Raw genomic sequence first — 17,043 nt, forward strand, 5'->3', positions numbered from 1 at the left:
ATGGGTGAAATTCAAGATCAACTCTTTATTCTTGTAGGGGCACTGGTGTGTCTGAACTATTTGCTGAAGTGCGTGAAGTTCTCCAAATATTTTCTACTGCGTTTATGGAATCCATTGCCAAAGTCTTTCTTTCGATCCATGGGAGAATGGGCAGGTAAAAGACCTCATATTTCTTAATGTTAGCTATTGCTTGTGTTCTTGCCATTGTAATCTCAAGAGCCAGGTGAAGTTATTAGGAACAGAGCAGGTAATTCTGGTTATTTTCATTTTAAAGAAAGGTATGGCTTTAAGTAGAAAGGAAAAGAGGCTAGCAAAGATTCTAGAACGTTAGAGCTGCCAGGACACCTCCGATTTTTCCAAGCATTTGTTAACCACCTTGCACGTGCTAAATGCTTTCCCAATATCTCATCTGTCCTCATAATAATCCTGGGAGGTGGGTGTATTATACAAATCTTACAGATGAGGTAACTAAGGCAGGCAGAAGTTAAATAACTTCTTCATGGTCACACAGCTAATTTGAACTCAGCTTTCTGGATCCTAGTCCAGGGCTCTATCCAATAAGTCCTTAGCTTTCCCTAATGATGTTCGGATATTTGAATCCAATCCCTTCATTTTACAGATGGGGAAACTGAGATGAAATTATGTTATTCAGGTCACATAGCCATAAAGTGACCTAGCTAGTACTTGAATCCAGGTTTTTTGATATTTATTCCATTATGCCCTAGATGCCTGGCTTCTGAAAGGAGCTACCAGGATAAAATTCAGTGTAGTGTTATGAAAAAAAGAGTCGGTTGGGATTTAAGACAACAAAGGATAGTCCTTCACCATCTTGTCCATCACCAACTCATGGTATGACTTCAGACAAATGATTTTCCTTCTCTGGGCCTTAGTTTAACAACTACAAAACTGGGGTGGGAGTGGGGATTGGACTAGTTGATCTCCAAGGTCCTTTCCAATCAGCTTTAAGATTCTGATTTTATGAGAAAGATAAAAAATTACAGGGTGCCTTAACTCTAAATTATTGGAAATAGATACTCTTAAGTCAACTTGTCTCTTCTCATTCTATTTATGAACAAGACCAGCCAGCCAATCTCTAGCTCTGAAAATTAAGATATTAAGGCTGGCAATTCTCTCTGGTCACACAGTTTATTTTTTGTATACAATGGTGATCAGATGCTATCATGTCATCATAAAACTCCAACTACATGGCTGCGATTATAGTAAAAAGAATTGTGGATTTTGAAGAACACTTCCCAAGACTTCTCTCCAATGTGATGAGGTAGGCTAGGCAAGGGCTGGCCCCTGCAGCTAGGTACCAAGCAAAGCCAATGACTAAGATTAAATAGAAACATGTAAAAGCAATCCACACTATATGAATTAAGAGTAATTCTATGCAGCCTTAGCAAGGAGGATGACATCATTTCATGGAATCTTTGTTGGAATAACTGAGCTAATAGACTATTATTGTTGATTACTATAATTGAATCACTGCTTTTTCTGGATTTATTTCTTATCCACATTAGGGCAATATTATATACTTTTTTTAGGTTAACTGGTTAAATAGGTTGATTTCCAACATCCAAACCCCTTCCCCCACCAAGATAATATCCACCATTTTATGGTATTCATTCTCTTCTGAAAAGTCATAGTGTAGAATTAAGGTACAAAATGAATACACACATGAATATCTCTAACTGTATAAAGGGACTGGTTGGCCTATGATTTACTTGGTAGACAGAATTCTCAAATGAGGAAACTCCCTCTACTGATCTAGGTTGGCACATTCTCTGTAATTCGTAGTCTTAGAGAGTTGGTTGCCTAGAGCAGTGGTGCCAATAGCACTGCTCATAACCTTCCCAAGTGCAGCCTGAACAAGATAAAAATGTAATTGGAAAATATTTACCAAATTAAATAAAAATACAATAAAATATAGACATAACAATGCAATAAAATAATGATACAATAAAGTATAGACATTCTTAAATTGCTAATACGTGGCCCACAGGGATCCTATGTGTCACTTGCCTGAAGTCATGCCACAGGTTGGTGTTGGATGAGATGGTGGGCCATCTCCTCATTGTCCTAAATCCCATCCCACTGTTCTTTTCCTAACACTACACTGAATTTTATCCTGATGGTTCCTTTCAGAAGCCAGGCATCTATGATATAATGGAAAAAATATCAAAGAGCCTTGATTCAAGTGGCCCCCGGTTTTAAGTTGTTTGACAACCCTAGAGTCTAGAGCACTGAGAAGTTAAGTGATTTGACAAGGAACACACGGCCAGGACAAGACAGAGTCAGGAATTGTTTGGGACTTTAAGGGCAACTCTCTATCCACTTACACCAGGCTACCTCTCATGTCTCTATGTGTGTGTGTTTGTATTTGTGTATACATGTGTGTGTGTCTCTGGGTATGCACACGAAACACACACACACACACACACACACACACACACACAGAGCAATGTGACATAATGATTAGAGAGCTAGCCTCAGAATCAGGAAAGATTTAGTCCTGCGGTTGACAGGTTATTGGCTATGTGACTCCAGTTAGGTAGGTTAATATCTCAGTGCCTCAGGCAACTCTCTAAAACTAAATCCTAGATTGAGAGCTCATCTGCATTGATGGAAGGCGTTTCCTTACCAGTTTTCCATGCTGATAAAATCATAGGTCCCAGCAAAAATAAGTACAGATATATAGATACATACTCACACACACATACAACACACATTCTCACTCACTTCCTGAAAATTTAGACAATAGTGCAATTTGATAGATGGCTGGGCTCAAAAAGTAGTTAATGTTCGTCATCCTGGCTAATATTATCTACAACATTCATTATTCTGGAACCCTTCCTGCTTGAGTTTCTCTGAATGTAGTTAAGCTGAATCTTAAATAACAGATTCGTAAATCATTGCCAGCTCTCTTTGCTTGGAGAACTCTATGCCACGATGAATTCCAGAATTCCAGAGTTAGAAGGTACATCAGAAACTAATCCAACACACACATGAAAGGAATTCCCACGCTAAGGTTTCTAACCAGTGTCCATTCAGCCTCTGGTTGAACAGCTCTAAGGAGTGGTCAGCAGAGTGTGATTTTGTAAAAGTCACTATGAAAGCCTGTCTCTGATAAGGCATTTGGTATTCCTATATGGGGGGCGGGGGGGAAGAGTATGTAGAGAGCAAGGGTGATCTGCATCGGAGGGGGAAGTATTCACAGGTAGGAAACCAATGGTCCTTTTAGTTTTGAATGAAGTATTAAACTACATACACTCACACAGTACCAGAAACTTAGAGCTGACAGTTCATACATTACTTGAATTAAGGGAGTAGGGAGAGCCTAAGAATCTGAGGGAAAATAAGGCAAAAAGCAGCAAAATAGTACTTCCAAAGCATCATGTTTATTTGTTTCCTGATTCAGTGTTTGAGAAGAGAAATAATTGAGGTGCAAGTGAGATGGGAAGCAAGTTTAAAATGAGTGCTAGCCAAAGGAAACTATAGCATTAATAGTGGAAAAATGGCCAAACTGGATTTTGAAGATGTCATATCCCCAGATTATGCAGGTAGAGAGCTTTGCAGAGCATGTCTAGTGATATTAGAGTTTCGTTTTTGTCATATCACCTTGATTTAGGAAAGAATAGAATCACTCTAAGAAAAGGAAATGCCATGCTGAACTTGGGATGACTTGATCTCTTATCATATAGACTGTAAGTAACAGAGAATCTTGTCAACATGTTTAAGCAAATAGGTAAGAATCTGGTGATCATCACAATATTGGGATATTAAGATAATCGGAGTCCTGGACCTGGAGTTAGGAGGAAATTGTGTTTGAATCTTGCCTCTGATACTTATTAGCTCTGTGACCCTGAGCAAGTCACAGTTAAACTCTGGGCCAGTTTTCCTATCTGTAAAATGGACTTGGAATCTGGAAGACCAGAGTTTAAATGCTGTCTCAGATATTTACTAGCTGTGTGACCCTCGGCAGCTAGGTGACACAGTGAATAGGACACTGGGCTTGGAGTCAGGAAGATCTGAGTTCAAAACTGGCCTCAGAAAATTATTAGCTGTGTGACCCTCGGTGAGTCATTTAACTTATGTCTACCTTAGTTTCCTCAGCTGCGAAATAGGGAACATAAGAGCCCAGGAGGGGGATGTTACGAGGATCAAATGAGATAATATTTGTAAAGTGTTCAGCACGGTGACTGGCACGTAGTAGGTCCTGAATAAATGCTTTCTCCCCTCCCTTTCCCCCTCCCCCACCCCCCTTTTCCCCTTTTGGCTGTTCTATGTCTAGGGAAATGGAGTGGTTTCAGTGGAAGGAATATTGGGCGTGGAGTCAGAGAAGCTGAATTCAAATCCAGTAACGATTTTGCCACTAATGAACTGTATAACTTGTACAAAGTCACTTCCCCATTCTGGGCCTTAACTTCCTCGTCTGTAAAATGAGAGGACTGGATCGAGGGGACCTCTAAACCTCTTCAGGCTCTAAGTCTACGATCCTGGTGTTCCATTACTGGCTGCCAATATACTGAGATTCCTTCCTCCATCTATTCTTTGTACTCGATTATGGACAGAGCCTGTGATAAGGAAAACTATTTTTCCAATAAATGAATGGCTCGATTGTTCTTAAAATGATACTACAGTGTGAACCAATAAAGATAATGAAAACACAATGTCTGCCCTTGAGGGAGTGCGGGCTCTCATGTCCAATTTTTTATCACTGATGAGTCCCTGGTCTGAACAGAATGTTTCTTGAGCCTGGGATGGCCTGTTTTTGGAATGTCTCCATCTCTCCCAACATTTTTAACCTTTTGTAAGGGAAGGTGAGATGGCTATTAATGTTAGTCTCATGGTTTAGAGAGAGACAGGCAGCAGCAGTGAGGGGAGAGTTGGTGCTATGGACTATCAAATGTAGAATGGAAATAGGCATGAAGGAAGTTCTGGGGAGGCAGAATAAAAAGTTTGGATGTGGAATGAGGTTTAAAATGCTTTAAACTATTTTCCCCTTTTTCAGTGGTCACAGGTGCTGGAGATGGAATTGGGAAAGCATACTCTTATGAGGTAAATTACCAAGAACATCTGTGTATTAGACTAGCATATTCCTGAAGATTGCTTCTATTCAACATTTTCCTTCCATTTAAGACTTATTGTTATCACTACTGTGCAGAACCAAATACCTAGTTAGGAACCAGCTCTACATGTTGCTCAGCAAAATCCATTGCCTACAGGCAATTTCAAGGGTTAGGAGAATTTCGTTCCTTCTTCCCTTCCTTCCTTTCTTCCTCCCTCCCTTCCTTCCCTTCCGTTCTCCTTTCTTTTCTTCCTCTCCCTTCTGTTCTTCCTCTTTCTATTCTTTCTTTCCTCTCTTCCTTCCTTCCCTCCCTCCTTCCTTCCTTCCTTTTTTCTCCCTTCCCTCCTTCCTTCCCTTCCTCTCTCCCTTCTTTCTCTTCCTCTCTCCCTTCCTTCCTTCTTCTCCCCATTCCTTTCTTCCTCTCTCCCTTCCTCTCTCTATTCGTTCTTTCCTTCCTTCCTTCCTTCCTTCCTTCCTTCCTTCCTTCCTTCCTTCCTTCCTTCCTTCCCTCCCCCAGCGCTGTGTGTTATAATTGATTCCAAAGCATACCAAATGCAGCTTGAGAGGAATACCAATCCAAAGAAATTTATACAAAATGACACTGTTGGGCATATGGTAACAACGCAATAATCCATTAGACCATGGCACCCTGAAGTAGTGGCTTTGATATTTTCTGCCAATACTCATTCTCATTGATTATAAAAGGACCATCTTATGATTTAGAGCTGGAGGGGAACCATAGAATCCATCTAATTCAACCTCCTTTTTCAGATGAAGATACTGAGGCATAGGGAGGTGACCTGATTTGCTCAAAGTTACCATGGATTCAAAACAGCTTCTCTGACTCCAGACCTCTTCCTCTTTCCATTAAACTACATTGCTTTTCAAGATTGTAACTAAGACTAGAGCCAGGAAATTCTATCTTACCTTAGGGTCCTAGATCTTGGAAGCCATCTTTTACTACAGTTGTCCAGACCCCACTATCAAGGGATCCCAGGTTTCCCGTAGCCACAACTGAAACCAACTTGAACCTTTCCAGTCTTCCGTGCTAGTGAAAGACATTTCCCTTGCCCACCTTAGATGAGCACACTGAAATAAGAAAGGATTAAAAACAAGAGGGGATTTGAATCCAAACCTTTCTGAATTCATGACCAGAATGCTATTTACTACACCAGGGTTTTCAAAGTTTTTGGTCTCAGGATCCTTTTATATACTCTTAAAAATCAGTGAGGCCTCCAAAGAACTTTTGTTTAAAAGGGTTCTGTCTATTGCTATGTACTGTATTAGAAATTAAAACTGTTGATATTTAAAAATATTTATCAATTAATTAAACCCATTACATATTAACATAACAATTTTATGAAAAAATAATTATATTTTCCAAAACAGAAAATTTAGAGAAGAATGGCATTTCTTTACATGTTTTTGCAAATCTCTTTAATGTCTGACTTAATAGAAGACAGCTGGTTTCCCATATCTACTTCTGTATCCAATCTGTTGTGATAGATTGTTTTGGTTGAAGAATATAAAGAAAATCTGGACTCACACAGATATGCGTTTGGAAAAGGGAGGAGTATTTTAATAGGCAAATAATGTCTAGTATTATTATGAGAATAATTTTGACCTTGAGGACTCCTGAAAGGGTCTTAGGTCCCAAGGACCACACTCTGAGAACTGCTATTGCCAGAAACTCGTCGTCTTATTTCATTCATGTACTTCCCCTCCCCCCATTCCTTTTCTTCCTTTTCCTCTGTCCCTGACAATCAACCCTTCTCCCAATTAAGATTTTGGGAAGCTGACAGCTCCCTTTCACTGCCCTTCTCTTTGAGAAAAGGATTATCTCTGAGGCCCTTTTTAATTCTGGAATATTAGAGTTCCATGATTTTGGGATTCTGGGAATAGATTAAGTTTTGAGATTTCTGTTTTTCCTTGGCCATGGAGCTAGTCTCTCTACCTCTCTCTCTCCCATCCTCAATATTTGTACTCCTCAGCCAGGGGAAGAGGAGCATTCAGTCAATAAGTCAGTCAGACATACAGTCAAAAACATTCATTAAGAGAGCACAATGTGCCAGGCACTTCACTTAAGAGCTGGGGATATAAAGAAAGGTAAAAGACAGCCCTTGCTCTTCTGAAAAGGACTACCCAATAGAATGCAAGATCATTAAGGGCAGTGACTTTTTTTTTCTTTGTATCCCTAGAACAGTCTTGCATATTAAACAAACTTAATAATTGAACCGGGCACACAGTGTGTGGCCATGCTAATAAACATGACTGTCAAGTAGCCTTTTAATGACCGTGGTAAGAATTTTTTTAAAGTACATTTCTATTGCCTTTTTTGTTTTTTGTTTTGGGGTTTGGTTTTTTTTGTGCCTATTTTAAGTTTCCCCAAACTATAGTTTGGCTTCCTCCAAGCATTGCATCACAGCAATCAGCAACTTCTGCACAGCTGTATTAGTTATCAGATATTGGATAATAATTTCACCTTGAAATGCACTTCAGGAAATCACCTCTGACAGAAAGAATGGTTATTGTAGGGAACAATTATCTCTAAGTCCATTTATTGACTGAATATTTCACTAAAGCTACTTAAAACCTCACCCAAGGCAACTTTATACTCTCAAATTATATTTCTTTAGAGCTGCCCTTAGCAATGATAATGGCTTTAGATCAAGACGTTAAATCAATACATAGTATGCTCCATTGTACATTATGTTCTCCCTGTTCTTGGACAAAATTACCCTTGGACTAGGCAGGACCTGTGGGCAGAATAAAGCAGAAGGAGGCTTGCTGTCTTTGAATTATTATGTTCAACTCTTTTCGGTTTACATAAGAAAATCTCACTTGGCATGGAGTTTTTGTTTTTGTTGGAGTGATTTATTTATCCTTGTTTATTCTGCCATTTTCAAATTCGTATACTATTTTTGTCCTCTAGAAATGTGTCCTAGTCAATTATTATAAGACTTTAAATAAGAAAAAAAAAAGGTTTTGCTTTGTGAGGTGTTTTTGAATAAGTTCACAATAGACAAATTTTAAAAACCCTCCTCTCCAAACCAAACTTACCCGCAGTGATGCCTTCCACTCATACTTTTAATTTTTTCTTTATTTAAAGTTTGAATTCCTTACTTCCAATATAAAAGTCTCTTTCATCTTTCAGAGGTCAGTCCAACTGAATGATGGGTGAACTTCAGTTACAATGACAGTAGACTTCGAAATCAGGCTTTCCAAACACACTGTCTCATGGTTCCCCCTAGCAGAGGAATGGAGGATAGTTAGAGCGAAAAAGGACTTTTGAATCCCTCAAAGCCGACTTCACCTCTCACATCCAGAGAGGGGATGTAATTTGTACCATATAATACAAGGAGAATAGAGAACTGGGATTCAAATTGAAACCCTGTGACTCTAAACCCAGAATTCTTTACATTCTACCATGACACTAACTCTCTGATTGACCCTTCTCCAACTACTTTGTGGTCTCCTTTTTCTCTCACCTCGAATAAATTTATCTCCCAAAGCAATGGTTTTAGTTCCTGTTTAGTTAATCTACAAGCATTTATTAAGCATTTAACTCTATGGCAGGCACTGTGCTAAGTATCTGGGGTAGAAAGACAATAGTAAAATTGTCACTGACCTCAAGGGGCTTATTTATAATGATATTTTTCAATGCTTTAAGCTGTTACCAGTCATTTACACCTTTGTATTAATGACCAACAAGGCAAATCTGCAGATATTTATTAAGTGCCTTCCATGGGTCAAGTGCTGGGTGGAAATAAAGGCAAAGAATGAGCCTCTGATCTCAACAAGCTGGAATCCTAATAGGGGAGACAACATGCAAACAACTCTATATATACAAGATACACAAACATATTAAGTGCTCTATAAATGTTAGCTGTTGTTTTTGTTATATGCAGTCATATGTTGTTATATGTGAATGGGAGGTAATCTTCTAGAGAAGAAATTAGCATTGGGGAGTGGGTGGGGAGATAAAGGAAGGTTGGGATTTCAGCAGAATCTGGAAGGAAGCTAGGAGGTGAGGTGAAGAGTATTCTAGGTATAGGGGACAACCAGTAAAAAGACTGAGTCAGGTAGAGTATCATGTGTGAGGAGTAAATAGCAAGATTCCAGCATTGCTGAATACAATAGAGGACTACATGTGTGGGGAGAGAGGTGTAAGAAGATTGTCAAGGTAAGGTAGGGCTAGGTTGTAAAGGGTTTTAAAATCCAGACAGAGGACATTATATTTGACCCTGGAATTGTAATAGGATGCCACTGGAGTACCAATGTATTGTAGGATAATGGTTTTTGATCCACTCTGCTAACCACTTCCATTTTATGGGAGAGTTCATCCCATTCACATTCAACATTATGATTATTACCTGTATATTCAACTCTATCCTATTCTTCTTCCTGTTTGTCCCTTGTCTTCTTTTACCCTTTCCCACATCACCAACATTTGGCTTCATCTACGACCTCCCTGATCTGTCTTCCCTTCAGTCAGTCCCTCCCCCATTTTTTAATCTCCTCCCCTCCTACTTCCCTGTCAGGTAAGATAGATTTCTATATTCATCTGATTCTGTATATTATTCCCTCTTTGATCCAATACTGGTAAGCGTAAGCTTCAAGTGATGCCCATCTCCCACCCTCACACTTTTCCCTCCACTGTAATAGGTCTTTCTCGCCTTTTCATGTGAGATAATTTACCCAATTTTACTTCTTGCTTCCTTCTGCATCCATTTTACTCCATTCTTATCTCTTATTGTTTTTTATGTCATTCCCTCAAATATACCTCATACCCATACCCTCTGTCTCTGTTTATTACGTACTATTAGTGATACAATTTCTGAGTTGCAAGTATCTTCTTCCCATGTGGGGATGTAAATAGCTTAACTCTATTGAATCCCTTCTGTTTCTTTCCCCTTTTGACCCGTTTATACTTCTCTTGGGTCTTCATATTGGAAGTCAAATTTTTGGTTTAGTTCTGGACCTCTCTTTATGAAGGTTTGAAATCCTTACATTTTGTAGAATGACCATTTTTTCCCTTGATGTATTATGCTTAATTTTGCCAGGTAAGCAATTCTTGGCTGCAACCCTACCTACTTTGCTTTCTGGAATAACATGTTCTATGATCTCTGCCGAGTCCTGTGTGATCTTGATTGTGACTCCCCGATATTTGAATTATTTCTTTCTGGGCATTTGTAGCATTTTTTTCCTTGATCTGACAGTTCTGAAATTTGGGTATAATGTTCCTTGGAGTTTTTATTCTGGGATCTCTTTCCTGAAGTGATTAGTGGATTCTTTCAATGCCTATTCTGCCCTCTAGTTCCAGGACATCATGGCAGTTTTCCTTGATAATTTCTTGAAAGATGCTGTCCAGGTCCTCCTTTTGATTATGGCTTTCAAGTAGTCCAGTGATTCTGACATTGTCTTTCCTGGACCAATTTTCCAGGTCAGTTATTTTTCCCACGAGGTATTTTACATTTTTTTCCATTTTTCATTCTTTTGAATTTCTTTGATTGATTTATGGTGTCTCACAGAGTCATTGGCTTCCACTTAACCAATTCTAACTTTTAAGGTATTGTTTTCCTCAATTAGCTTTTGTACTTTTTTTTTCCAATATCATCAGTTGTACTCATTAAGCAATAGTTTTCTTCAGTGGATTTTTGTATCTCCTTTTCCATCTGGTCAGTTATACTTTTCAAGCAGCCTTCCAAGCTGTTGACTCTTTTTTCATAATTCTCTTACATCCCTTTCATTTCTTTCCTCCATTTTTCTCCTACCTCTCTTATATGATTTTTAAGCTCCTTTTTGAGCTCGTCCATGAGTTCTTTCTGAGCTTGAGACCGCTTCCCATTTTTCTTTGGAGTTTTGCACATAGGTGTTTTGACATTGTTGTCCTCTTATGAGTTTGTGTCTTGATCTTCCCTGTCACCATACTAATTTCTATTGTCAGATTCTTTTTTTCTCCTGCTATTCCCTAACCCCCCCCTCTTTTTTTTTGGCCTTTTTCCTTTCTTTTAAATTTGAGCTCTGTTCCCAGGGTAGAAGGGGCACTGTCACAGGCTTCTTGTGCCAGAGGCTGCCCCTGACTGTTTACCTAGTGGTGCTGCACTGATCTTGTCCTGAGGCCAATGGGAGAATCTTGTGTATAGTGCCGTGGCTATGAGGATGGGGTTGGGGGTTGGCTGGTACTGCTGGAGGAGTCTGGCAGCTTAGCTGGTGCTGAGCTGGGGTTCTAGTGGTAGTGTCTGGCATGTGCTGAAGCCCAGTGGGGTTTTTCTGTGTTTCCTTGGGGACTATACTGAAGCACATGGAGGTCTGGCCCCTAGAGGATTCCTGTTTGCCCTGGGCTATGTTGAAGCATGTGGAGGTCCTCTGTTGGAGGATGCCTGCTTGGGGCTGCACCAAAACCTACAGTGGTTCTTAGAGCTGGAGTCTGCTGGTTTCCTTGGCTATGTTGAGGCATACGAGGGTTGGTGTTTGCCTGCTCCACTGCACTGGGGTTCAGGATCTCCCACTGGTTTGCTGAGGTAAGGCTTGCTTCTGGCTTGCTGGGATATGCTCCCCTTTTACCTGACATTTCTTGCCGATTCTCCAAGTCTCCCAGGCTAAAACACCAATCTGCTCATCTTTCTGTTGACTCCTCTGTTTCAGGATTTGTTCTGGAGTGCTATTTTATTGAAGGTTGTTTGTTTGGAGGTGCCTATGGGAGAGCTACAGTGATTTATTGCTTGGCTCCCGGAAGTCCACTCAGCTTCATTCTGGGAAACTGTGGAATAAAAGGGTAAGCAGGTTGTGCTGGGAGGAGATTGGCTGTAGTGCCCAAGGTCAATGTTGGGACTCTGAGGTTTCTTCCTTGTGTCTTTATCATAGTCAATAGGTTTCTGGGTCTGAGATTGTGGCTTGTACTGAGAGGCTCAAACATACCTTAGACGCAGCATAACAATAGAAAAGGCATTGGGCTTGATGGTGAGAAGGCTTGGGTTCTGGCCCTACCCCTGACATTTCCTAGCTATGTGATTACAAACAAGTCATTTCATCTCTCTGAGCTCATTTCCGTATCTCTAAGATGGGGTTATAAGGTCTATAACGTAAAGTATCTATAAGCAGTTAGGTGGTGAAGTGGATAGAGTGCTGGGCTTGGATTCAGGAAAACTCATCTTTATGAATTCAAATCTGGTCCCAGAGGCTTACTACCAGACCCTGGGCAAGTCACTTAACCCTGTTGGCCTCAGTTTCTTCATCTGTAAAATGAGCTAGAGAAGGAAATGGCAAACCATTCCAATATCTTTGCCAGGAAAAGCCCAAATGGGGTCATGAAGAGTCAGATAGGACTGAACAACACTATTTTCAAGGAAAACACTTTGTAGACCTCGAGTAAGTTTATAATTGTAAGCTATATCAGAAGAGGGGAGCGTGCAATAATGAAATCTACAGTCGCCTGATTGTTCTAGCTGAAAAGATTCCCCCTTCACCCCTACTAAGGAGTACCACCAGTACCTGAATTCAAAATCCTCTATATATCCTTAAGGGATTGAGTTGGTTCATTGTTAAGTTCCATTGTTATGCTGCTTCTAAGGCATGTTTGAGCCTCCCAGTACGAGCCACAAAAATCCTTGCAAAGAATGAGCTCAGTCCAGAACGTTATCATCTAAATAGCCCTTAACAAAGCAAATACAAATATGCTCCAAAGTAGTTAGTAAGGAGAGGATTTAGGAGCACATGGTTAAGATGGAGAACTCTTATTTTTGGAGGGGGGAAGGCAGGGCAATTGGGGTTAAGTGACTCGCCCAGGGTCACACAGCTAAGTAAGTGTGTCAAGTGTCTGAGGCCAGAACTCGGGTTCTCCTGACTCCAGGGACAGTGCTCTACTCACTGAGCCACCTAGCTGCCCCCAGGATGGAGAACTCTTAAACAAGAGAGACAGCTGCTTGTGGATAATGCAGCTTGCAAACAACTGTTTGTTCTAGTTGTTTGCTTCTAGGGCTATATGTCACAATGCTTCCTGATCACTGGCTATTGGCCAGTAGGGGAATAGGCTGGTGAGTCTATCCTCTGGGTAGTTGTGATAGAAAAAAGTAAGACCAAGTGAGTTGGGAGCACGTGTGTTCAGGGACCAGGGAACTGCTCAGTTTGGCTGGAATGTGGCTGATGTGGAGGTGAGTCGCACAAGAGTGGAGAGGTAGAGAGATGTCAGATTATGGAAGGCCCACGATGCCAGGCTAAAAAGTTTGAAATTTACCCAACAGGTAATTAGTCAGTGAAGATTTTGAATAGAAGAATAGCATGGGCATTTTCAATTCAATCAAATAAATACTTATTAAATAAATGCCTTCTGTCTGCCAGGAATTATAATCTGAATATAAAGACCAAAATCTACGAATAAACGTTGTGGCTGCTATTTGTTCTTGAAGAGGACCATGATATCAGAAAGGTGATGCCGGGACATACAAGTGAATTTGATTTAAGTGAGGCAGGTCTATGCAATGTCACCAGCCTTGCTTTCTCCTCTGGAGCCATCAGGAGGACAGGAGATGGCTGGCCCAGCCCATCCTTGGCCTTTTGAAGCTAAGGTCTTTCCCAGGTCTCAGTTCGTCTGAGGCAACACCCATTCCAAACATTATGGCTAGCAGTTAGGATAAATGGATGGAGTGCTGGAGGTGGGGAAGAGAATAGAAAAAAAGTTTTTTGAAAGATATTGACATTTCTCCAACCTAAACTTCTTGAGGTTAGATATGTGTTGCCTACTCTACAGAAAGAGCTAAAAAGTAATTAGTATGTTGGCTCTTTTGTGGTGTAGCATAGCATGTTAGAGTCTAGTGTGCTAGACTTGAAGTCCCCGCAGAACTGAGTTTGAATTCCATCTCTGATACTCACTAGCTGTGTGACCTTGGAGACGTCACTTAATCTCTTTAAGTCTTACTATCTACAATGGTAAAATGGAGATAATGATATGTACTGTGCCTACCCCAACCCTAAGGGTTGTCCTTAGGCTCAAATTAATATATGTAAGTTTCATTGCAAATTACACATGTATATGATATGCATGTTATTTTATTGTTCAATAATAGTTAATTAGGGGCAGCTATGTGGCACAGTGGATAGATAGAGTGCCAGCCCTGGAGTCAAAAGACCTGAGTTCAAATCCAGCTGTAGATACTTACTAGCTTGTGACCCTGAACAAGTCTCTATATTTGACTCAGTTTCATCATCTGTAAAATGAGCTGGAAAAGGAAATGGCAAATCAGCCTAATATCTTTGCCAGGAAAACTCCAAATGGAGTTGTAAAGAGTTGGACACAACCGAAAAGACTGAACAACAACACAATTGCTAATTGGCTGAGATTTAGCTATTCTCTTAACTCTCTATAAAACTATATTCTTCTATGGCCCCAAGCAGCATAAGTAGTTTTATTTCCCTACTAATCCCTATGAAACTGTGTTGGACAAATAGTGCATTCTTAAATGAAACTCTGTTCTAACAATAGGTATCGTGATTTTTGCCCATAACGTGCAAAGCCATAAAATTTGTAATGGAATTGGTTTCCAAGTTCTTTTTTACTCTTCCATACCAAATAAATTGTCTTAAGATTTAGTGTCATTTGTTAAAAATATTTGAATCTATTTTTTTCTTACAAATAGCCTAAATGATCTCATATTGCATGTTTTAACTCAGATCGTACATTGGAAACTTCTGTGAGCTTGTATGACACACAAATTCCACTCAACATCTCTCAGAAGATTTGGTGTTATTCCTGTGCTAACAGACATTATAAAACAAACTCTCAGGAGATGAGGAACTGAAAGAGCCTTAGACCTAGACTAGAAGTCTAGCGCTGCTATACTCGATAACAGGAGGTCATTTTTCCGCTCTGGAGTTCACTTTCCTCATCTATAGAATGAGAGGTTTGGACTATATAATAATAGTAATTTACATTTACACAGTGCTGTAAGGTTTGCAAAACACCTTCCTTACAACAACTCTGAAGTAGGTGGTGTATTTTTCTCCCTAATTATAAAAATGAGGAGACAGCCTCTGAGAGGTTGTGACTTGTCCATGATAATAACAATCTGTCATATTTATATAGTGGTTTCAGATGTACATTATCTCACTGGAGCCTCACGATAACTCTGTGAGACAGGAACGATGAAAATAGCTGCTATTTTACAGATGAAGAAACCAAGGTTCATAGGTGTGAAATGGCTTGCCCATGGCCATACAGCTGATAAATGTCAGAGACAGAATGGAAAGGCAAGTTTCTCCTGATTCCAAGTTTGGCTTATATTCAACTGCTCCTATCCTGCTCCAAGTCTAATAGCATCCCAGGGTGGATTCACTAAAGAGAAAGTTATATGAATTTTTGCTGTAAAGTAGCCATATTTCTCCACATTTTTCTAGCAGTAAATTCTGCAAGTCAGTCTTGGAGCAGGACAATCTAAACTGCCCAGGTTACAAATAAGAGCATTATAATTTCTTTCTTCTCCTTCCCAGTCACGGAAGTCAGTCTTTTCAAGTCAATTATTAGTCATGGTTTTCTTTGATTGAACTTTGATTTCCATGGTTGGTTGGGAGATCTGTTAATGTAGGTCAGGAAAATGTTCAGTGTTAATCTCAGCAGCAGGAATGGATGACACTTAATTTTTTTTTGGAAGGGGGAAGGCAGGGCAATTGGGGTTTAGTGACTTGCCCAAGGTCACACAGCTAGTAAATGTGTCAAGTGTCTGAGGTCAGAGTTGAAGTCAGGTTCTCCTGACTCCAAGGCTGGTGCTCTACTCAATGTGCCACCTAGCTGCCCCACTTATTTTTTAAAGAGCTAGTTGGTGAAATGTCATGGAGGGCAAGTAAAAGAAAGAAAAGAGCCAGTATTTTGTTTCTTTTCTTCATAATTGTGGCAAAATACTATGTGAGTCAGGGGGCTGTGCTCTATTAACCCACTAAGGACTTGGGATAGAGATGACTTTTTCCCCTATGACCTTGAAACTGGACCCTTTATAACTTCTGCCCCTTTTAGCATTCTATTAGGGTCATCCATTTGACACGTATGAACGCCTACAGGATTAGGATCTTGGAGAACAAACTCAATGTATGAGTAGGCAAATTACGTAAGTATGCAGTCAGAGGCGTGCTGGTAAATGTTCAATAAGTAACTCTCCAAAAATAAGTATACACCATACATTTTAAGTTTAATCTATATTATTAGCATTTTCTTTATCACTTTCTTAAGTCTAGGAATCAGGGGTGGAGAACCTATGGCCTCGAGGTCACATGTGGCCCTCGAGGTCCTTGAGTGCAACCCTTTGACTAAGTCCAAACTTCACAGAACAAATCTGTTTGGATTTGTTTGGATTCAGTGAAAGGCCACATGTGGCCTTGAGGCCACAGGTTCCCTACCCCTTGAAGATAATCAACAAAATAATAAATCAAGCTCTGATTTGTAGTAATTTCTATTTCCAAGGTCTAAATGTTCACAATGAAAATTTAAGAATAAGTTCTCTAGCCAGCTGCAGCACAGGGTACAATTATAGATTTGAACCTGGTTCACCTCCAAAGATTTCTGTGGTTCTGAATTCTCTCTGACCCTGGTCCCATTCCTGGTACTTTGAGATGTTTGTGGTCTCTCCCTAATTCTATTCTGCTTTTGGTCCCAGGCCAGAGACCTCTTTCAAAACTCTCCTGCTTGTTGAGGAAATTAGACCTTTCTTATGTGATTCTCCAGGTTCACTTCTTAAGGTCGGGCTGAATTGGACCACAGATGGCTTCCTGGGCCTTGGATAGGAGGACCCTTGTGAATTTACTGTTTGAACCCCTCCTTTCCTGGCAGTCACTTGCATTCTTGCCTTGTCTTCTTTTTCTAATTGTTCTTTATTCTGGGCAAATTTGTGGTGGAGATAGAGTTGGTTTTCTGTAGCCCAGTCTCCCCTTTTTGTCTCCCCTTTCCGTTGTCCATACTTCTCTGTCCTTCAGGAGATTCTTCTGCT

The 17,043-nt window shown here is 40.1% G+C and overlaps 1 protein-coding gene across 1 annotated transcript in view; it reads left to right on the top strand.

Moving 5' to 3' along the window:
* The window catches only part of HSD17B3 (hydroxysteroid 17-beta dehydrogenase 3), a 66,234-nt gene continuing 49,191 nt past the window's right edge, over window positions 1-17,043 (top strand). Inside the window, exons 1-2 of the mRNA XM_036749701.1 lie at window positions 1-154; window positions 5,015-5,061. Of these exons, the coding sequence (XP_036605596.1) occupies window positions 1-154; window positions 5,015-5,061 (201 nt within the window). The remainder of the gene's footprint in view (window positions 155-5,014; window positions 5,062-17,043) is intronic.

Source organism: Trichosurus vulpecula, chromosome 1 (genome assembly GCF_011100635.1).
Source record: "Trichosurus vulpecula isolate mTriVul1 chromosome 1, mTriVul1.pri, whole genome shotgun sequence".
Lineage (NCBI taxonomy): Eukaryota > Metazoa > Chordata > Mammalia > Diprotodontia > Phalangeridae > Trichosurus > Trichosurus vulpecula.